Source organism: Eleutherodactylus coqui, chromosome 9 (genome assembly GCF_035609145.1).
Source record: "Eleutherodactylus coqui strain aEleCoq1 chromosome 9, aEleCoq1.hap1, whole genome shotgun sequence".
In the NCBI taxonomy this organism is placed as follows: domain Eukaryota; kingdom Metazoa; phylum Chordata; class Amphibia; order Anura; family Eleutherodactylidae; genus Eleutherodactylus; species Eleutherodactylus coqui.
In genome coordinates this window covers 110245800-110269851 of record NC_089845.1, presented here as the reverse complement: position 1 = coordinate 110269851, position 24052 = coordinate 110245800, and the positions used below count along the sequence as shown (strand labels likewise).

General features: G+C 45.5%; 1 protein-coding gene across 1 annotated transcript in view; it reads right to left on the bottom strand.

Moving 5' to 3' along the window:
* The window catches only part of SDR16C5 (short chain dehydrogenase/reductase family 16C member 5), a 29442-nt gene extending 6900 nt beyond the window's left edge, over window positions 1–22542 (bottom strand). The window contains exons 1-4 of the mRNA XM_066578306.1: window positions 22405–22542; window positions 10626–10983; window positions 6599–6730; window positions 4845–4944 (exon numbers count right to left, since the gene is read on the bottom strand). Of these exons, the coding sequence (XP_066434403.1) occupies window positions 4845–4944; window positions 6599–6730; window positions 10626–10946 (553 nt within the window). The 5' untranslated portion in view covers window positions 10947–10983; window positions 22405–22542. The remainder of the gene's footprint in view (window positions 1–4844; window positions 4945–6598; window positions 6731–10625; window positions 10984–22404) is intronic.
* Window positions 22543–24052: the final 1510 nt, after the last annotated feature.

Sequence of the window (24052 nt, the reverse complement as noted above, 5' to 3'; positions counted from 1 at the left end):
GCCGGAGGGGGCTCAGCATTAAGCCGATGGATTCTTTCCCTTTGTTCCAAGTCAATGACATATGATGTCACGTTAGGTTAGGAGTTTTAGGAAGTGCTAAATACATTTTAAAGTTACTTTTTTTTTTTGGGTGGGATATGAATAAAGGAGGGTTGGGGAAAGGGTAAGTGAAGCAAATAAGTTTATTACAAGATGCACCAGAGGTTGTTTTGCCGTATGGTTGGGCATTCCCTGTCCCTTGCTTGTTCTCCATTCACCGCTAGTCTGCCCAGCGTTCCCCTCAGTTCCTCCATTAGGTACCTTTCTGTATATCTAAATGGAGTTCCTATTGCGGATATTTCCGCCTCTGAGAAGTGGGAAGTGAGAAATACCCTCAATTTTTTAAAGCTTTTTTTGCACCCCTTTCCCAGTGCCTCTACTTCTATTCTTTCCACGGCTATTTGCGCGCGTGAGTTGGGCCATAACTTCTGCTGCCTTGGGGAATGTCTGTGAAAGCCAGTGTTTCAGGATTGTATGCTTGGCCACTAGGAGGAATTCATGCACAAAGGGTGAGATGGATTGTTGTTCGGTCATGTCTGTTGCGGCCTGACATGGAAACGTAGGGAGAGCCCGTTTACGCCTGTCGTTATCTCATTTAGTTTGGATGTACTGTGCTATAGATTTCCCCCAAAAATTTGTTTGTGCGCACGACTATATGCAATGCTTAAAAGTCTGTGGCAGGAAGGCCACATTTTGGGCACTTTTCCAGTTGGTCAGGATTCGCTGCCGTGACTGGGATGTTAATGCACTGCGCCATTTATGGTTTTATTTTGAAAAAGGATTCTCTCCATACCTCGCTCTGTACAGGTTTGTGTAGGTTACAGCTTCAAGCCAGCTGTTCTGCAAGTAGTCATCTTGTAAGAGAGGCCGGAGTGGAGGCACGCAGGGCTGTGGGAGGAGGCCGCGTATGACATGGTCAACGGGCAGTGTGACAGAGATAGATGGGGAAGCAGCGAAGTTAGAAGTGGGAAGTATATAGAAGAAGCTGAAAAAGAAAGAAAGTGGCATAAGAAAAAGGAAGCGGCAGAACAAAGAAGGGAAGTGGGAGAAGAGTCAGGAAAAAGATGGCACTTACAATGGAAGACTTCATCCAGAGGATCCGGTTGGCAGCAGCTGAGAGTGGGACGGCGTGGATCCAGGAAGAGGTCAACAAGGCCCTCAGAAGTCCTGAAGCAAGCTGCAGGAGAGGGCAGGTGTCTGTGCACTGCAGCCCGGACGCGCCCCCCGCTGCTGAGCCCCACGGTCATCGGGGAAGGGGGGGGGGGGGGGGGGAGACTGCTGACGCGGCTGAGTGAAATCAGGGAACAGTGGGACGGAGGAGTATAGACAGGGTGCCTTATTGAGTTGGGTGGAGAACGCGTCAACTAGGGGAGTGTCAATATCTAAATCAAAAATCGCTTTATAGCAGGCTTAGCTTTTGGTTTTAAGATGCAGGGGCTAACTGATGTAACAAAACAATTTTTGGTATGTCAAGCTGTAAGAGCTTTAGAAAAGGAAGGGATAAACTGGACGTAGGAGGCCGGTTCCGTTTAATAAGTTGGAAAAGTTGGGTTTGGCATTGGAAGGCATTTGTACTATAAATTTTGAAGTAGCTTTATTCAGAACAGCGTATTCTCTGGCATTTTGGGGGGGGGGGGGCCTTTGCGGTTGGTCTCACAGTAAAGGTAGGATCCAACTGGTATGCAGAGGACCTTAGATTGATTGGGGGTGGGGGACGGTTGGAGACCTGCATTCAGCATTCAAAAATGGATCAGAAAGGAGAGGGAAAAAAGGATTGCGATAGGTCAAGTAAAAAGGGTGCAGATGGTATACAGCAAGTTGCTGGGAAGTGTACATGCAAGTCAGGGGTGAGCAAGGGACTGTTGTGTCACACAGATGGTGCGTTCCTATCCAGATTCCAGCTTAGAACGGTCTTTCGTAAGGCATGGAAAGGCTTGGGGCTGGACAGTTCTGTTTTTGGCTCGCACTTGTTCAGAGTGAGGCGGCAACAGAAGCGTCCCGCTTGCTCCTTGTTGCAGAAGTAGTGAAAAGGATTGGCAGGTGGGAGTCAGGGCGGTAGAGGTCATATGTACGACCACATCTATTGTAAGGGTTCGTAAATTGACTGCTTTAAGCGTTATATCGGGATCTCATTGTAGAACCATCAGAAGTAGAATTTTTTAAAAAAAAGGCTCGTTGTGGGAGTGCGCAGGCTTGAGGGGGTGTGCTAAACAAAATGTTCCCTCGATGTTCATTTTGTTTAGCACCAGGTTTAGTAAGTCCCAGTTTACATTATTGAATGCTTTTTCTGCATCTAATGCCAATAGAATTGGGCTTTATTTCTTAGATTGGGGTGAATGATTTGGACGCACTTGTATGCCATCGAGTGTTGCCAGGACCTTGTGGATGCATGTGGCTGCCAATTGGCCTTTCACAAACCCCACCTGTGCCTGGCCTACTAGCAAGGTGATGTGTTTGCAGAGTAGGTCAGCCATGATTTTAGACAATAATTTGATGTCCTGGTTGATCAGTGATATTGGGCAGTATGATTCTTAGGTTGTCCTTTTTTGGTTTTGTGATTAGTTTTATGTGTGCTACGTTGGCTTGGTCTGGCTGCTTTCCAGTTTGCAGTAATTGAAGAGATTCGTTAGCATGGCAAATGTGCTTAAGGGGCTTCTAAAACTCCTTGGGATATCCATCTGGGCGTGGTGCTTTGCCATTGGCTAGTTGTGTTATTACCCGTTTGACCTCATCCTCTTATTTTTTCATTTAGTTATGCCAGTTGTGTTGGGCTTAAGGCAACAAAGCTTTTTTTTTTTTTAGGAATTCTTTCCTGCGTTCTGAATGGTTTGTCTGGGGCTTATATAGTGTTGCAAAGGATTTCTAGTTTTGTGTTTATTTGCCTTGGGTGCTTTTTTTGTCTGACAGTTTTTGTCTCTCATAGATGGTGTGTGTTAGGGCTCAGTCCTTTCGCTAGTCTCGCCAGAAGCCGGCCTGCTTTGTTACCAGGTTTTTATAGCTAGGCTTGCATGCACTTCTGGTGTGATCCCCCCCCCCCCCCCCCCCATCTAGCCAGAGATCAAAGTCAGCTTTAGCGAGATGCCATTTTTCTGTTTTGAGTCGTCTGTATCTGCAAGAACGTTGTGTATGTTTTGCATAGTTTGAGACTTGCCTCATCATGTGTGCTTATCTTTTTGCATAGATTAGACATGTATCCTATTAGGTTACTCCGTTTTAGAGGCCCATCTGGGCTGTTTCCAGGTGTATACCTTTAATTAAGGTTTCTGGCTACTGTGTTGACAGCGAAAATCAATAAAACAATATAACATTCTAGATAATGGTCCAATACTACAGGAAATCCTATTCGAATGTGTTTGACTTCCTTTTTTTCCTAACATGCGGGGAGCTGCTTTCACACCAGCAAGTATAGCAAAAACAATGTCACTACCCACTCGCCTGTGTCGTAGTAGATACTCAGCAATCTACCCCAGCAGAGGGCAGTAGCACACAAGGCCCCTTTACTGTGTTGACAACATAAGTTAACAGATAATAATCTAGAATGCTGTATTATACTAACTCTACAAGAAATCCTATTCTAATGTGTTTGACTTCCTCTCCCCCCACCCCCTAGTGGGTGTGGGTGTGGGTGGGTGGGAAAGCAGTGTCCCCCATCCTCCTCAGGTATAGCAAAATCAATAACATTTCCCACTCACCTGAGTCTTGGCAGATACTTTGCATTCTACATGGTACCAAGAATTCCCAGAAAGCTTAAAACAATCCTTATTGTGTGTCCCTTTCCCCCTGTCATGTGGTTCTGTGTGTATACTCAGTGGGTACTGGGCATTTGGGGTGGTAGTAAGCTGGTGGGCTGGACCTGGCATGCAGGGGGTGAAGGTGATGCTTGCTGTTGGCTTCTATGAGGTTCGGCTTGTCGCACCTGCTGGGTTTGTCAGTCAGCTTGTCGGTCCCTCCTTCGCAGCAAAGAGTCACCTTGTCTAATCGTGGCATTTCCCCCAGGTGGCCTCTGCTGATACTGGCATTTTAAAGGTTCTGTAGGTGCCATCTTCCTTAAAGACTAAGGATCTTGGGGTGCTATAGCTGGAAGTGGATTCTTACTGTACAGTGTGGTGCAGACGTTGTTGAATGCGCACATTTGATTTGCCACTCAACCTTCAAAACAGCAATATTTTGTGGCTTCTGACATTGATTGGGTAGCTTCTCGTTCTCATAAGAGCTGTTTTGTTGAAGTCTAAGAAGCGCATGATTATTTGGCGTGGTCATTGTGTTGGTCTTTTCTTTGGGGCCCCTCTGGCCATTGGTGGTTTCAGGTCTACACGGTGGACCTCTTCTATCCTGCAGCAGTATCCAAGGCCCAATGCTCCCGGGACTGATAGCTGCTGGTCTAGGGGGTCCCCCTTACTGTGCGGTCTCCATTTTTTTAATGTGCCTGTGCTCAGTAGTTCGCTCTATGTAGGAAGAGGGATTTGTGGGGAAATGGGAAGGGATGCAAGTATAACAATTATACTACATTCACTACTGGAAGACTGCTGGTTAACTTCATTAGGTGCATGCACACCTGGGTTCATAAGTTCCTCGAAGTTAACCCCCTTAGTCCGAGCAGAGCTCCCCTTGGGAGTTACAGCAGTGCTCTCCCCCTTTCCTAGCCATCACAGTTGTCCCCAGCAATCATATAAGCTAGTTGTCACATCAGTGCTACACATACACCTTCCTCATGAAGCAGGTCTCCTCTGCAGCCAACCTACTTGTCACAGAATGTTATCTGAGGTGACATTCCTAAAAGGTGAACAACTAGGTTTTTTACTCACCTGCTAGTCCATTGACTCCAATGAGTCCAGCAGAACTTGCAATGCTCACAAGGTGTCCATGATTGGAAGCCATCATTGCAGGTAGGAAAGCTTTGCAAGTCTAAGTAAAGAAAATTAGAATACATTTCTAGCCACTAATGTATATCAAGGCAAAAAACACAAAAACAAAAACAGCCCGATGCTTTATACTGGATCAGTAAAATCTATGTAGAAGAAATTACACCAATGGAAGGTCAAAGTATTACACTTGTTATCATAAGTATTGCAAATTATGGTCCATTAAAAATGTCCACAATCCACCAGGACGGCCAAGCCCCCCCAACAATCCACCTACATTGCCACAAAAAAGGGACAATAAGCAGTTTAAAAGCCATAGATAAAAAAAAACAAAAAAACCCAAAACTACTGCCTTCATCTGCTGCTTACACCATGTCGTGTAATACTTCTGACTAAACAAACATGTTCACTTGATTATTCTCAAATGGGCTTTTCCAGGGAGGACACCACAAAATGTAATTTTGAAAATCCTGTAAATTTCGAGCAGTTGTATTAAAAGAAATGAAATACAGACAATTAAATTGATTTTGAATAAAAGATAGTCTTGTGAAAAGACAAAATAATAGAACTTTTAAAGGCATCTGAAACCCAAAACCTGGCATTCTCTGATGAGTCAGGAATGTGGTCTCAGTGGTGCATTTATAAGGCTGTATAGACAAAAAAAAATATATATATAATAGGGTTTTTGAGTTTGGGTTAGGTCAACAGATACTTAACAGAATTAAAATAAAGTGGCGTTTTAAGTTGTTACTTAAGCTAGTTTGTTAACCCTTTATGTACAGTAGAGGTTTGGATCCTAAGGCTGCATTCAGGCGAACGTATATCGGCTCGGATTTCACGCCGAGCCGATATACGTTGTCCTCGTGTGCGGGGGGCGAGGAGGATGGATAAGACAGGAGCAGGAACTGAGCTCCCGCCCCCTCTCTGCCTCCTCTCCGCCCCTCTGCACTATTTGCAATGGGGAGAGGCGAGGCGGAACGGGGCTAAATTCCGAGAAGAAAGCGAGGGACGAAGACTGTGGAGAAACAACCCATTCTTACAAACGTCATGCGGATGTTATCCATAGTCAGGTGTAAAACCAGAAGCCCAGCACTACGAGGCAATGATGCTAGCCACTCAGCCACAAGTTTCTTCCTTCTCCAGAGGAAGAGAAGAATAGGGAAAGAAGAAGATCTTAGTCTTCTCTGGAGGAAGGAGAAAAAGGAGGAAGAGAAGAAAGTAGGAGAGGGAAGGGCAGCATGGTGGCTAAGTCCTTAGCACTTTTACCTCGCAGCGCTGGGGTCCTAGGTTCAAATCTGACCAAGGACAACTTGGTCAACTTCTCTATAGACTTTGTGTATTCCATTTGTGTTTCTCACTCTAAAGGAAGAACAAGCATGGTGGATCAGTCCTTAGCACCAGTGCCTTGCAGTACAGAAGTTTTATGTTCAAGTTTGACCAAGGGCAACATCTGTATGGAGTTTTTCAAAGTCCATGCATAGGAGGTTGTCCTTCATGAGATTTAAACCTAGAACCCCCAGCACTACAAGGCACTGAGTCACATCAGCTCCCCCCCCCCCCCCCCACACCTCCCTTATGTGTAGAAAACAAATGTGGGTCTAGGAATACATGCGAAATGGAGAAACTTCTGGCATGTATGAATATTTCTTCCTATAACATGCTAGAACAAAAAAAAAACAAAAAAAAAAAACACTTACCCAGAAATGTGCCATTACGTTCACTTGCATTGTCTTCTCCACAAGGGTATCAGGTGAATCAATGAATTTCTTTCCGGTCACAATGCCTGCATTGTTAATTAAGATAGTGATATCTCCAACTTCTTTCTTCACCTGATGGAGTGAGGAATGAAAGACATCACAATGTACAATGATAATGTTTATCATGCTGATGTGCATTAAGAGCAGTATTTCATATGCTGGTCTCATCGTTTGGAGCAGGACCCTCACCCCTATTGTTTCCATCAACGGATTACGATTGTAACCGTGGTTCTGTAATTTTTGTACTTTTGTCTTTCTGTATTCCCCCTGTCTATGTAAGCGCTGCGGAATATGTTGGCGCTATACAAATAAAGATTATTATTATCTCCGTTGATGCACAATGCATCTAATATATGAAGAGGTGTGAGCCTACATTGGCACCTCCATGAGCCTTCACAGAAATCTATGCCAGCCAGTGATGGATGTAGATTTCTGGCGCAAATTATAAATACATGACAAACCAAACCCTCTTTCAGAAGAGTGGCATTGGACGGCATACCTGTCAAAAAGCCAAATTTTTGCGTAAGTGGGACTTGCAGCAAAATTATGACTTTTGCACAAAAATACAATATGATAATTCTGTTCACACCGAGACAGAGGTGGTCCCAGCTGGCAGCTGGGTGTTAAGGACATGCGATCCTTTTCACATAGTTGTCGGCTGGGACCGCATCCATAGAAGGGAAGAAGAGCCACCAGTACTAACATGGGGTGGGGGCAGCAGCAGTTCCCTCCACTGCTCACTAATCAGCAGTACCTATGGGCAGCTCTTCTCCCCTACTATGGAGCTGGCAGTTGTGTGATAAGGATTACATGTCCACTCCATCGCAGGGTTGGGAGAGCCATCCATAGGTCCTGCTGATTAGAACTGCTGTTGCTCCCTGCCTCCAGGGTATGGGTGGCTTTACTCCCCTCCTTATCACACAGCTGACGGCTTAATTGCAGGGGAGGAGAGCCGCACGTCAGTCCAGCAGATTACTGTCTAGTTGTGCTGAGATGTATACCCCATACAGCACCATAATGAGGCATGCCATGCAGGGTTCCTAAAAAGTTGGGCGACAACTTAAGGATTACATTGCAACTCAGCCTTTCCAGGATTCTGAATGCCAACTGCTAGCGTTTATACTACATACATCGCTATAACTAGTCAAACACGGCATAAACAGCTCCTGAAAAGCTGGGTGACAAGTAGTATGACCGCCATTACATTTACACTCACTCAGCTGTCCCTGGATCCTGAATGGCAGGTTGACCTAGTGGTATATACCTTATTCCAAAGTTGTACCACTGCTTACACCCCCCCCCCCCTACTGTAATACTTCACTCCCTGCCTGGTTTGGGCCAGTTCAAAAATTTTTCCTATTAACTCTTCTAAAACCTAAATGCCTCTTATTGTCAGGTGCGTCTCATAGAGCAAAAAATACGGCAAGCCTTATAATGCTGGGACTGTATATGGACATTAGTTGCATCCATGTATGAACGTAGTTTTAAGCAGGCTTTCCTTGCCAAAAGCAAAAAGTGAGGAGCTTTATTTAAATAAATTGCTGTTTCTTTATGAAGAAAGGGGGAATTAAAATGAGAGAAGGGGCCGCCAAATGATGATGCAAGTTCAATATATCCCACCCTTAAAAATAACATCTCTCTGCATTAGCTAATTATCTGTAGATGTTAATTAAACAATGAGACAATTTTCCCATGTCACAGTTTGGAAGAAAAAAAAAAAAAGTTATATCAAGAGAGTTTTACGCAGATCTGTCTTTCTAGGAATTTGTGAGTTGTGCACTCAACATCAAAGAGAGGGAGGGAAAAAAGAAGGACCAAGCCAAATCTATCAGGCTCGCCAATTTTCAGTACGTCTCTAGAGCTACAGCCGGATAACTCTGCCAGGGATCTAAATTGGGTTTCTGTCTGAAAATTACGCATGTAACAAAACTACAGTTACGTAAGACACTTTTGGAAAATTCCAATTAAAGCCAAGTATCAAGCGAAGGACAGTGTTATAACTGTAGTTACGAACTAGGCAGGGCAAATAAGGGACAGTGCTCAAACCAGACTCCTCTGCTACCACGGCATGCAAGCATTAGTTAATTACATCTAAGTTACTACCAGACCAGGTTGAAACTCGATATGAGGGCTTTCCATTCTATTTATTCTCAGTATGTTAAGTCTTTTAATGCTTTCAACACAAAGAGCCACAAAGTTGTAAAAAAAAAAAAAAAAAAAAGACTATTCTGTACACAGTGCGACTTCTGACCTGAAGCTGTGTTGGAACTGCTACTCAGCTCTATTTTGTGGCAATATTGGGTATAGGGCTTCTTGATTAGGATGGCAATGCTTTTCGTGTGAATGTTTAACTTTTCCAAAACCAGAGGAAAGGGGGGTGGGGATAAAAATTCAATTGCATATGACAGCCGGTCACCCCTAGAAGTAGTATGAGAGACAATGACAGCTCAGCGATATGTTCAGGACATCCTGCAGTCACATGTGTTCCTCTCATGGCAAGACCTGCAAGACATTTTCTAGGAGGATAGTGCTCAGCCACACACACACACACACACACAGCAAGGGTCGCCTCCACAACATTGTCACACTTCCATGGCCTGCCCAGTTGCCAGGTTTATCGCCAACATGTATGGGACACCTATGAGTTTGCACGATCTAGAGGCTCAGTTACAGCAGATGTGGAGCGATATACTGCAGATTACCATACAGAACCTGTATGCCTTCATGCCCGCCTGTATCTCATCTTGTAACTAAGCTAGAGCCGGTACAACAGGGTACTAGAGCCTGCATGTATCACATCTTGTATCTAAGCTAGACGCAGTACAACAGGGTACTAGAGCCTCCATGCCCCCAGTCTCACATCTTGTATTTAAGCTAGAGGCGATACAACAGGGTACTAGAGCCTCCATGCCCCCAGTCTCACATCTTGTATCCAAGCAAGAGGCGATACAGCATGGTACTAGAGCCTCCATGCCCGTCTGTATCACATCTTGTATCCAAGCTAGAGGCGGTACAGCAGGGTACTAGAGCCTCCTTTCAAGTGGTCAGTTTTCTGCACTAAATTCTCCCTTTGCTCTGATATTGTAATCACTTATATTAAGGTTACAATCACCAATCTGCGTGACGCTGGTCTACTTGCATTTTTTTCTCCCGTATTATATTTGCATACAGGGGAAAAGTCCACATTTGCACTGATGGAGGGTTAGAAGAGTCAGTGAGGATTTTGGTGTAGAATCCACAACAAAATGCTCATCAATTCCCGATTGAGTGAATGGTTGCGAAGCCAAATTTTCTAGTCAGTCACTTCTTAGTCATATTTCCTGGGGATATCACATGAGAAAGTCGTCAAGCAGCCCTCAAACTCCTGAATGTCTAGACTACTCAGTACATCTCCTGCAGGGGTTTAGAAGTCTAAAAAGCCTGAGGACAAACCTTTCGTATTTACTGTATCAAATATTACTGCAAGCGGCCATATTTATCTACATACACACAGAGCTATACAAGGGTAGGTACAGCAGAATGCAGAGGCAGACTGCCATGTGTAGGAGCATTGCTCAAGTGCAAGATACTGGTGAACAACTAGTCACACGCCTACCGCTCCTTTTTTTGCTATAGGCGGGGAGTGGCTTCTTAGTATTACACTTAGACACGGATGACATACAAGGGGTGCCGAGTCCCACTGATACGCCTGGTGCACCATGCAAGCTTACAACCCATTAGCCACATATGATTCAGCCCGGCAGGTTACTCTCTATCTGAAAGTGAGTCACACTGGACCAACTCCCCGTGTCCCCCCAGCATCTAAAGCCAGACCGCTTACTGCAAAAGGCAACGTTCATATGTTTGTATTATGGCAACCACCACCATATTGGTTTCCATTTAGCTTTTCCTAAAAACCAGGTAGAAAAAAAAATATATATATATTCCTAACAAACATTTTTAAAAATGGGAAACATAAAGAAGGTACCTGGTCCGCAACTTTGTAAACAGCTTCCCTCTTGCTGCAGTCACATGTGTAAGTATGTACTCGGACGGCACCATTTTTCTTAGCCAGTTGGCTTGTTTCTTTATTGCCCTCTTCATTTATATCCCACAACACCAGAGTAGCACCGAGGCGGGCAAACTCAAGTGAAATCAGACGTCCTATCCCACTTCCAGCTCCAGTAATGAGCACTAGTTCACCAGAGACATTCTTTCTTCGAGATGGAATAAACCATAAGATAATAGACTCGAAGAGCAAATAAATTGTAAGAAACAAAACTTTCAAGGTCTCCAAGAAAAAGTTCATGGTGGGATGTTTGTAGGGGATCTTGTGAGGTGAAAAACTGTAAAAAGAAAGTATATAATTTAGCATTAAAAGAAAAACATGAAAAGCAAACAAAAATACATAAAATTCATTGCCATTAGGCCGGCCTCACACGAACGGGCTGGATTTTGTAAGTGGATATCTGCAGCGGAAGACCTGCGATCCATCTCGGAAAGTAATTGCATAGGGTCATGGATGTGGGCCATTTTCCACGCGGATGTACAGCTTTCTATGTTCTAATCTATCGTGGCAGAATTAGTCAGGCTTTGCCAAGTACTGTGATAGCTCAGTGCGGGACGCACGCACCCATTCACTTCAATAGAGGCAGTCCACGTGGAATAAACGCTAAAACGGAGCATGCTGCAATTTTGTTCCGCTCGCGGAATGCGCAATTCGTACCCAGAGTGTGAAGCAACATTTGAGAATATATGCCTTTCAATAACAGCGTTTTACCACGGATCTTCTGCACAGATGGCAATCGTGGAATCCACAATTCAAGTCAGTTTGTGTGAGCCCAGCCTAAAAAGGTACCTCTACACAGGACAACTGTTGGGCTACCACCTGACTACTGCTCCTGTAATATCATACTGGCTCGCCTCCATTCACAGTAAACAGGCAGTTAAGACTGCCTGTTTTCACAGCCCGACAGTCACTTGATTTTTAGTTCTTCAAAAAAACCAGAGAGACTCCAACAAGCGAGTGATTTCACACCCAATGCCCAGTCAGCGGCAGCATGTACATGGGGCAGTTCTCTCCCAAATTGATGGTTTCCAGCGATTATTGGCATATTATTTTGGTGGATTCTACTTGGGTCTCTGGATCAGGACTGCTTTTTCCAGCGTCCACTTTACTGCTCCACCAAAGTTGGGGTTTCCTTAAAGAGTGCTGCTGTGACTACACATTCGGCAAGAATCTCCAATGCGGATGTGAAACCACCCTTACATTACCAAAAAGTATGTTTGTATAGCATGTGACCAAGTGGCTGCTGCTTCATAGTGAGCAACATTTTATCTCAATATTTCATATTCACACTTCAACTGTCCGCTGCCTAACATAGTGCCCCCCTATCTGAAACAGAAGCTTTTAAAATAAAAAAAAAAGTTGAACTTCTTGTGTTTCCATCTCAGTGTGTGCTACCATAACTCCTAGGCAGCACACCTACTGTCTTGGGGTCATATTTGACTCAATCTCTCTTTTACGCCATAGATAAACCATCTCAGAATGCATTCTTTTCTTACTGTGAAAACAGTAGAAACTTGACTCCCCGATTCATCCTCATCTTAACTACTGTAACTCTCTACTAGTCTCCCCTCTCTCCAATCAAACTACTAGTGACCACTTGACAATGAGTATGTAGGTTTGTGTGTGGGTGATTCTCATGCTCTGCCCCTGGTGACGTCATCACAGGTCCTACAACATATATAAAAACAGAGCCTGACCAACAGAAGAACAACAAAGTTAGGGCTCTTGGAAGGGGAGGACAAAAACAAAATGAGAATACAAATAAGCAGTTATCTCAGACACAAGTCAGATGTCCCGATAGAGATCCGGCGGGCTGAAGGACCTGTGGTGATGTCACTGCTGTGGGAGGAGCCATTGTGCAGTTTGGTAGAAAGTACTGTATACTGGATAAGCCGAAAGCAGCCACCAGGGCCTGTGATGACGTCACCGTCACGTGATCATCTGTGTGAGTGAAGTCAGGGATCACATGACTAGGGGCTCATCACTGTATCCAAGAGTCTGCTAAGCTGTTGATATCTGGAAATCAGCATGGATGTAACACAGCTGTGTGTGCGAATCAGGATACATGTAGTAGAGCTGTGTGTGGGGATCACAATGGATGTACCATGTAGCACAGCTGTGTGGCGCATTGCGCCACCAGAAACACTGGTACAATAATTTCCTAATAATTACTAGTCTATTATGACTACAGTAACCAGACTTCTCCATCCATCCGCTGTATCGATACCTCCACCGTCAGTCACTGCACTGGTTGCCCATCACTTAAGAATATAAGTTTACACTTATCACTCATCCAGTACGTCTCTCCACAGTGCTGCGCCACTCTACCCATGTTCTCCATTCTACTAATGATCCCAAACCGACATCCTCCATAATCTGAACCTCCCATTCTTGTCTCCAATACTTCTCTTGAGCTGCACCATTTCTCCGAAATGTGCTACTCGGAGCAAATCAGTTAATCAACATTCAGTTTTAAAAAAGGGACTATAATCACCAAATAGTTTTTTCCATTAAATTAAAACCAAATAGTGGAACATTTTCTATTTTTCTAAACTGTTTTCATTTTCTGCCTCGTGGCAGATATATTAAAGAAAGGGGGGGGGAGGGGAGGGGAGGGAAGTTGCCCAAGAATTGTGTCAGGAGCTTCATAAAAGGTGTTTACATAGATGAGCAACAGTACACAAGCTTCATATCCCCCTTGCATAATGTCCGGCACTAGTTCTAGTGGAGCACACCTCCACTAGACTCTGGAGCAGTTCAAGTGTCTGGACTTCGCATAACAGTGTAATTTTGCTGCCATACGCAACGATAGGCAGTATTTTAGGCCCCCTGTCCACGGGCGTGATTCCGCCGGCAAATCACTCTGCTTGAAGCTCTCCATAGCGTTGCTATGGAAAGTGCCAGCCCCCTGTCCATGAGCGAATCGTTGCAATTCTCCGCTCATGGCCGGCAATTCGCAGCATGCTACGATTCTCCAGTGTCAGCCCATCTGTCAAACATTTGCACATTTTACATACTTGTGGGGATTTACAGATTAAATGTTTAAAATTGACACAGCCATTGCATAAATCATTAGTGAAAGCAAATATTATAAAAATACCCTTCATTTGTGAAACCCTTTTCACCTCTCCTACACTCTTCAGTTACTCTGAAATAATGCCAAAATCCATCTCAAGTTGACTTATTCACTAAGCCATGAGTTTACATGCTTTCCATAGAAGTCTATCGAGAGGGAGAAGTAGCTAGAGAGACCCACGCACACAGAAGCTGCTGAAGACTGTAGTATATTTTACATCACACCTCAGTGCTGGATTCACATCTACACTGCTCAGTACTGCTGTAAAAGATCCTCCATGCTGCCGCTTTTGAGGGTGTGCTATAGAGAGATAAGGGAGTAAGGTCAGCTCTGTGTGCTGCGTATCTTACATAAAGTTACAGCTGGTCTCCACCCACCAGCTGAGGGAAAACTGACCATTATAGATGGAGACTGAAAAGTGTTCTACTTGTTAAAATTTCCACATACAACTCTCACAATTGCCAGAAATAATGTTGTTCTTCATGTACACGACAACTTACAGAAAGTGGGTTAAACATACTTTTTATGGTTCCTAGACATCAATAAAGTTGAATTTTGCTTACAAGGTACAAAGGTTGTGGACCTCAGACTTGGACAAAGCAGTTTAGATTGATGTTGGTATTAATTGGTGGACACGATATGTGTGCATACAGTATACAATAATAGGGATTGCAGGTATTCCTTCAAGACTTCTTGTTGATGCTTTGCAGTAATAGTTCAAGTTGCTTATCTCCTAGACTTTGAAATAGTGAAACTCTTATCTTGGTCAACCGGCCTTAGCACAAGGGTAATATTTTCTTGTATTCCACATACCATATATATATACACACTCGTGTATAAGCCAACCTTTTCAGCACATTTTTTTAATGCTGAAAAAAGCCCCCCCCCCCCTCATACTCGAGTGAGGTTCCCATGCACCATTGTTTTTTAATGGGGGCCGTGACTGCAGCTGGCAGCCCCATTGAAAGCAATGGTCTACTGGCAGCCCCTGCAGTAATTTTCGGAGAAAGGGCTTTAGATATAAGCCCTTCCCTGAAAATCATTCCTTGAAGAAAAAAAAACAAAAAAAAAAAACCAACAACCCTATACTTTCCTTTCCACTGGGGCTCAAGCGCGTCTAGCCGCTTGGGTCCCGTCACTGCAATGAAGTTCTTTCACCAGGCGGGGATTTAAAATCCCCACCTGCTGAAAGGGCTGCGTCTGATTGGCTGAGCACTCAGCCAATCACAAGCAGCGCTCAGCCATTCATTGAATGACAGCTGAGTGCTGCCTGTGATTGGTCCCAGCGCTCAGCCAATCAGACGCAGCCCTTTCAGCAGGCGGGGATTTTAAATCCCCACCTTCTCAAAGAACTTCATTACAGTGACGTGACCCAAGTGGCTAGACGTGCCGCAGCACCGGCAGCGGCAAGCATGGATCTTTGTTTGTTTACTACAACTAGGGGTGTTTTTTAGGGAAGGGCTTAAATTTAAAATCACTGCAGGGGAAAGGATGGGGGGGGGGGGGGGGCTGGCTTATACACGAGTCAATACGATTTCCCAGTTTGTTTTGTGGTAAGATTAGATTTATAGTCCAATATATACGGTAGCTGTGACTATCTTAAAATACAGACTGCAAAAATTTAACAAGGTGTTTTTTTCCCTAAATTTTGAAGGGTTGCCTCTACAAGTCACCTCCCAGTCACTGGGGAAGTATTTCTATGCTAATGCTGAGTTAACACTGCATTCCTATGCACCCGGCCTTTGTCCTGAGGTTGTTTAAATCCCCCAAAATTCAGACGGAACCATAGATTTATATTGGTCAAATGGAGACGACAGATGTAAACTTTGACAATATTTCTTTTCGTTGCCATTTATTTTGGAGGTTAGAATAGCATAGTCCAATATGAAAAAGAGTGGACACCATGTCCAACGGAGACCCAAGTTGGCATATCTGGTCCCAGTTTTACTAGTTCTATCCAGGGTTTTGTCTGCATGGTGTTTTTCGTGATCTAGACTGTTCCCCACGGGACAGAAATGCTGGGTGCACACTATAACAAAGTGTGAACCCATTGTAAGCATGGTAGTAGGCGCGGTATAGATAGCCTTCATGAGACCTTTGATTAACACCGTATTCCAAAAGCCATGTGGCGTTAGGCCTCCTTTTATAGCTATACCTGCCTCCACTTATTTTTTGTTTTAAAGCAAGGTTTCCACAAGATCTTGGAGTGTGAGCTGTGGGGTTCAGGTGTAAACTCTGGTATGAGGAACTTGGGTGAATACAAGCTCTTAAAACACTTAATAAATTTTGCGCATGGAGCACAGTCATGCTGGGATACCGTATATAAGATGGCCACCCAACTGTCACCTTATACGCCGGTAATATGGTGTAAATTAAAAAAAAAAAAAAAAAAAGCAGCGCTTGCCTTCTCCTGTTATGCGGTGCTGCTGCACGCTGTCACTCCCTCCTCATCCCCGACAGAGCATTGCTTTCTGGAGGCGGGGCTTGAAATCGCCGCCTCCAGAAAGCTAATGCTGTGATTGGCTAACACACGCGCTGTCAGCCAATCACAGCCATTCAATGACTTCATTGAATGGCTGCGATTGGCTAACTCATGCAGCGTCAGCCAATCACAGCAATTCAATATTGAATGGGACAAGGAGGGAGCGACAGCCTGCAGAACACTGGGGGAGGCGAGTACTGCTTTTTTTTGTATACCCAGTGTATCAGACGACCCCTGACTGCAAAGCAGATTTTTCGGGGTTAAAAGGTAGTCTTATACGCCAGCATATACAGGTAAAGGCATTCCACAACTGTTGCCAAAAAGTTGAAGGCATACAATTGTCTACAGTTTTTACATGCTGTAGCATTAACATTACCCTCCAATGGAAATAAAGGGCCTTGCTCAAACCCTGAAAAACAGACCCATACCCTTAACCCTCCTCTACCAAATTTTACAGTGGGCGCTTTTCATTGCAGTAGATGGCATTCTCCAGGCATCCACTACAGCCAGATTTAGTGACACCTCATACATCAATCCAGACACTTGAACTGCTCCAGAGTCTAGTGGAGGTGTGCTCCACTAGAACTAGTGCCGGACATTGTACAAGGGGAATATGAAGCTTGTGTACTGTTGCTCATCTATGGAAACACTTTATGAAGCTCCTGACAATTCTTGTGCAACTTCCCTCCCCCTTTCTCTATTATATCTGCCGCGAGGTAACGAAGTCTGTACAGTTATGTGGCTATGCTGCTCTTCCTAGAAACTTCTACCTCCTGATAGTTGACTAAGGCGCAAACGGGCTTAGTCACCAAGGGGTTAAGAAGAATGGTTTTAAGAATCACTCCTGCTCACATGGTACTATATTTGGATATTCTAACCCCTTAACGCTACAGGACGTAGTTATGTCCTGCACGGTCAAGGTTTGTTTGAAGGTAAATCGCGGGTGGATCCCCTCCATACAACGCGGGTCCCGGCTGTTTCTTACAGCCAGCACCCGCCTGCCAAAGCTCCGATAAGCCGCGCAGCTCATCTGAGCTGTTAAACCTTTAAATATCGCCGTCAATTCTGACAGCGGCATTTAAGTCCCAACCGATATTACGGGGTCCTATATGCCTCCCCCACGCCGGCGTCATGGCAGTTGGGGGCCTTCTCATAGTAGAATGCCTATGAAGCCATGCCTTTGGATTGCTTTATAGATCATGGTATAATGTAATGCTAAGGCATTACATCATACTGCAGGAGCAATCAAAGCATCGCAAGTTCTTGTCCCCTCTGAGACGAGTATAAAAAAATATATATATATTATAACACGCACGCTAAAAGTAGGTGTTTAAAACAAGAAAGTTACTAATTATTAAAATAAAAAGGTAATTGTTTAAAATAAATTAAAAACAAGAACAAAAAAAAAACCCCAAACCCCCACATATATAGGGTATTGCTGCCGCTTCTTCTTTAAAAGTCCGATCTATTAAAGCAACTCGCATGAGCTGTTCTCTATGCACACCCATAGGCCGCCTGCAGACGGCCAGGTCGGATCCGGCTGCGAGAATTCTGTGCGTACTCACCCGCTCCCGCAGCTCTGGCTCTTTCATGTGCCGGCTGCCGGGGCATGCACACAGCGGAGCCGGCGGCCGGTGAGTGACGTTTCTGTGCGGGGTTTTGCAAGCCCTGCACAGAATTAGAGCATGCCGCAACTTGTGTGCTGCGCTGGATTTCGCGCAGACAAACTGCGGCCGTCTGCATAGGATTGCATGTTGTAATGCAATCCTATGCAGGAGTGTACGGGCAGAAATTCTGCGAGGAATCCAACCGTGGAATTTCCGCCCGTCTGCAGGTGGCCATATGCAACGGCACGGGAAATCTAAACAAAACGAAAACTCAGGTGGACTGCGCCTGACAGTGTGCATGAGATGTACTGCGATGACAGCCTAATTTTGCTGCCCTACGTGACGATAGGCAGACTTTTATGCTTACAGCCGTGTGACCTCGGCCTTAGTAGATGAGGAATTGTTCTTTAGTTCTAATTCCTGTCAGCAGGTTTTGCTTTTATATTAGTTTTTCCTATGAAACCAAGAAGCAGAAGTCAATGCTACCTCAAAAATGAAGTTAAACACGCACCAGCGTATGGTAATAGTGTATTATGCTATACCAATACTCCCTAGGTGGCCATGTTATTCCCTATTCTGTGGGTGGAGAATAAGTTTCAATCTCGGTACTACCCCTTTCATGCACAGTTTTCTGTTTGGCAAACACACAAATGACAAAAATGGCCACTTTCACAGATTAAAATCTATAAGGGCCAATAGTCGCCTGAATAATTGCTCAAAAGAGCGATTATGGATGACTGTCAGCCTCTGTACATACAGCCATAGGCAGGGCACTAAGTGAGAAGTTGCTCAGTAGTCACTCCATTTCAGTGAGCTCGAATGGCTGTGGAGTGCTTATGTGCCTGACAGTCGTATTGTTGTGGAGTGGCGGTTGGTGACGGGGGTCTGCTTTCCTCCTCCTACACTGGCGGCTGTCCCCTGGTGTCCGCCTGGCAGATCCCACACCAACAGCCTCCACGTGGCGTGATAAATGGGTGTTGTTGCGGAAGAGGTTTACTATTCCTATTAATTTGTTCATGACGCCAGTGCTTTACAGCATGAAATGTAATGGGTGATGAAGATGACGAATAAATCACACCAAGCCAGGGTTTAGGGAAATAAACGTAATTATTTTTTTTTCCCCCCCTCTTGTGAGAGAGATAATAGCAGAAATTCTATTGGTGTACAGTACAGTCAATCCGCAGCGATGAAACACTTCAAGTCCCTTAAATCCACAAACTGGTGAGCTAGTTGAATGGCCTTCCCTTTAATAGCCTTGTAATTGTGCCTAGGTATGGCTTTGACTCCTGGTCTCCAATTAATTGGCCTCCGTGCAGACATTGGTGGACCATTAGGCCTTAACAGAAATTTGGAGCTTTAGCTCTCCTGAATATGAGAAGACAGGATGAGGTGGGCGAGACGCTGAAGGGCCTCCTGACATAAATAGCCTCCCTGGAAATCCCAATAGTGGATGGTGTATGGCAAGGGGGTTTTGGTGGTACTTATCCCTCTTTCTGTCTTTCTCCCCAGAAATCACCACCGTCACCCTGCTGTAGTAGGCCATAACGCAACACAGGGTCTGGTGACTCTCCTGACAGGAATCCACAGGGCTCCAGCCTCCTCCTATGTCCCGACAACAGCTTTCACTGCCACTAATCCCTCCTGGCTCCCCCTATGACCACTTAGTGGACTAACTGCTGGGCCAACTGCCACCTCACAGCCTATGCCGGTTCTTTATTTTCTTTCCTCCTGTTCGCTGCTCTGGTGTAATGGGCGCTCCAATCACAGGCTTCCACGTTCCTGGCACCTCACGGCTTAACAGCCTATCAGGTTGCTCGGCTCATCTGTGCTGCTGTCCTATCAGGGCTGAACCTACCGGCAACCAATGAGAATTAACTGCTTGCCCTGCTGAATTTAAATGCCAACAACTAACGGCGCTTTTGTAGGACCCATTTATGGGCGACTACAGTGTAAAGGCACCTTAAGGGCTCCTGTCCATGGATTATCGCCATGAGTAACGCAGTGCACGCTTTCCATAGCATTGCTATGGAAAGTGCAGTTCCCTGTCCACGAGTGGAGAATCATAGCGATTATCAGCTCACGGGACTCCAATCGCGGCATGCCACGATTCTCCGCGGTGAGCCCATATGTCAGATAGGTTCACCGCTGAGAGCTGTCAGTTCTCTCCCCTGCGGCAAAATATCGCTAGCGATATTCCCCCTACCCCGTGGACAGGGGGCCTAAAGGGGTATTCCCATTCCTTAAAATTGCTTATCACTTTAGGCCTCATGTCCACGGGGAAAAATCAGGCCCACTACGGATTCTCCATGGAGAATCCGTAGCGGGTTCCTCCTGCCCCGCGGACATGAGCGCTTAAAATAAGAATAAACTTACCTCTCGCACGCTCCGGATACTTCCTTCGATGCGGCGTCATCTTCTCTGCGTCGCGGCCGGATCTTCTTTCTTCGGCCCGGTGGAGGCGCAGGATGACGTCGGTGACGTGCCCCGCGCATGCGCCGTCCCGAAGCAAAATGATCCGGCCGCGACTGGGAGAAGATGACGCGGCGGCGAAGAGAAGAAACGGAGCGGGTGAGTAAAATCTGATTTTTGTCTCCCGCGGATCCGGGCGGCTTCCATAGAAGCCCACGGGAGCCGTCCCCGCGGGAGACCCGCATGAAAATGGAGCATGGTCCAGATTTTTTCATGCTCCATTTTTTTTAAAAAAAAAATCACTTTTATTGACCATCTGCGGGTATTTATCTACCCCGCGGGTGGTCAATGCATCCCTATGGGATGCGGATCCGCAGGCAGAAGAGTTAAAATCTGCTGCGGATTTTAATTCTTCTTTTGCCCGTGGACATGAGCCCTTATACTTCCTGGTCGCTGTTAACCAGGACATCTGATCAGTGATTGGCTGCAGCAGTCACATGACCCGGAAAGTACAGAGTTCTTGTGAAAACCCTCCAAGTCAAAAGCACACACAAAAATAGCAGAAGGCTGGTCTCACATCTGTGCCAGAATCTCCGACCAGGTGGAGCCCACTGCAGACATGGCTGAGAGGAGCAGAAGAAGAAGCCATGCACGCAGCGCTTTTTCACCCGTCCAGAAGCCTGCCAGCTGTTTGGAAAGCAGGCAGACCCAGTTATAGTCAATGGGGGTCCGTCCAACTCTGTCTAGAGACAGAACTATTTAGCAGCAGGGATTGCCCTTTTCTGTTCCCCGAATGGAGCATGAAGCTGAATCTTTGCCGCAGGTGTGACACCACTCAGGAAAAGATCCGCACATCCATGCCTTGGCATACAGCTACAGACGTGGCGCCAAACTGGCCTCATCTTATATGGACCGCGCTTCAAGGTAGTCGAGACGTGCTGATAACCAAGATGAGAACTAACATACATAGCTGATCAAATATGTCCGCTAAGGACTAACATAGGACTATATTTACACAGACCGCTGCGATCCTGGGCAGTGGAAAACTAAACACTTTTCTGCGTAAATTTAACCGCTATGTACTTTCGTTTTTGCTTTGTCTTTTTTGTCATGGGGCTTCCATGGTAACTTGTGAGAAAACCGCCTTTACATGAAACCCACTCACATGAAAAGCAGATTACAATTTTTTATTTAAAAATTTTAAAAAAAACAAAACACGATTTTTGCAGAAGAATCGCACCAAAATAGGCCATGCAGCAATTTGTCTAACACGGGCGTCCACAGCAAATACCGCCCATAGCATGCGATGGAAAAACGATTTTTCACGCACATAAGCGGAAATCAATCGCAGGACAAAAATAAATCGCAGCATACTTTATTTTTAGGCAGATTCCGTGCGGACGGCTTCCATTGAAGTCAGTGGAAGCTGTCCGACCCACGGCCCGTCCGCGATCATCATTGTGAACTGGTCATTGGATCCGCATCATCGCCTAGCAACAGCGCAGCAACATCAGTACTGGCGGACCATCCGCAGTACTGATTAAGAAGATTCCGTACAGGTACAGGGGTCACCAGCCGGGCACGGGGTTGGATTCCACTGTGGTATCTGACCTGTTTGTGTGCAGGCGCCTCAGACTATCAGTCCAGGGGAAACAAAACAAAAAGAGAACAAACATACAATCGCATTAAGTATCACATTACAAGCCCATTCAAATGCCACGGGTTATTATGACACAACAGTTCTGTCCGTCTCACAGAACCCACAAGTGATCACCCCCCGGCCGCCCATATAGGCATGTATAGGGATGGCAGCTTTTTAATCAACCCCATCCAAAGGAAGATGCCAGCAGCAAAGCAGGTGGTAAGTCACCCATCATGATGGAACTGCAGCTGCCAGGGAGATCAGGAGTCACAAGTGGCCTCATAACTAGCGCAAAAGTTACTGCAGGGTCTGGAAATTCTGATAAACTCAAGAGGAGGAACAGAACAGAAAGATTAGAATGCTTTATAAGAAAGGAGCCCTGCAAGCACCTGATAATAGAACACGTGACCCCTGCACACTTCTGCACTAACGGACAGCAGCACATCCGGGTAATAATGGCTATAGATCGTTAGCAGACTCACCAGCCACAGCGGACGAGCACTGACCACACTACGGCACTCCTGTAATCACACTTATACTAGCAGCCCGGGCGCACTGCGCAGGCGCGGCGTCCACTTCCCTATTCCAGCTAGTAGGGGAAGTGCCTGGAGCGTCGAGGGAAGCGCCGGGAGCGCGGACGACGCGGGGGTAATGCGGCGTGCACCCATGGGATACAAGCAGGGGGCGGGCTTTGCACTACACTAAACCATAGTCGCCTATCTGTTCTCTCTGGTAAACGGCGCACAGCCTGCTATGGCGATCCCGTTTTCTGCAGCTAGCAGAAGTCAGGTGACCACTGCAGCCAATCAGACGCTGCAACGTCACCGTTCCGAATTCCTGGCACCCAAGACGTGAGCGCTGATGCCCGGAGAACGGACGCTGCGACCTCCGACTACAGTGGTCACCTGACTCCCAGTCTGTGCTGACAGCGAGGTCGTTACCGCAGTTTCCTAGGGGAAGAAGAGAGGTAATTACTTTTGTTATTTTATTGCATGCCCAGACGTTTTATTATTGTTTTTTAAATAAATGTGGACAATTCTTTTAACCCCTTAATGACGCGTCCCTGTTTTTTTTTTCCATTTTTATTTTGTCGCCCCTGACCAAAAAAGCCTATTTCTGGCAGTCTTTATTTTTTTCTGACGACGTTCATTGTGCCGGGTAAATAATGGGTTACTTTGATAGATCGGACTTTTACAGACGCAGCGATACACGATATGTATTTTTGTTTTATAATTTAGATTCTTTTATTGTAAATATAACAAAAGGGTTTTTTTTAAAAACTTTTTTATTACTTTTTTTTTCAACAATTAGTAAAACTGTATTGTTCTTATTTTCCCTTTTTTGCTCCTGCAGTATGATATAGTGCCACAGCATTACATCATACTGCCATCGGCCAGGCAGTCTATCAAGCCATGCCACGGGGATGGCTTGATGGGCAGTCTGCCAAGACAGCTCTTGGGCTTTTTTAGAAGACCCCCAGATGCTATGACACCTGCACGGCTCCCTACGATCTCCTCGCAGGGGGTCATACAGGACCCCCAAACATCGTTCGGGGGATTTAATTGGTTTAAATGGTTAACAGCTTCTCTCAGCCGCACGGCTGATTGGTGCTGTTGCTTCCAGGTGTCGGCTGTAAGAAGCAGCTGGCACTGTATGAAGGGAGGTCCCCATGTGATCTCCCTTCATACATACCTGGACCCTGCAGAACGTAACTGTACGTTCTATAGCGTGAAGGGGTTAACAAAGGTTCAGTGTTGATTGATGGGGAACTGACGGGTGCGGCTATATGTGGATGCAAGAGCATGGATGCTTTATGTTGCGCATGTAAGGCCTCATTCACATGACCGTATGTATAAACCGCTGCCGGTGTCATGTTGCGTTTTACTGGTGTTTGTGATGCTGGCAGAGACCGCATATGGCAGCGAGTGTATGGCACATGAGCGCCTATCTCACACACTCTTTCCACTCTGTTTTAATGTATTACATACGGACAGAGCGCAAAACAGGGACAGCAGACAAATATACAAGCTATAGTGTGCGACCTTCTGTTCTCACATATCGTGCTGCCCAGGGATTGTGGCTTATTTAGTTAAAGGGGTTGTCTCGCGAAAGCAAGTGGGGTTAAGCACT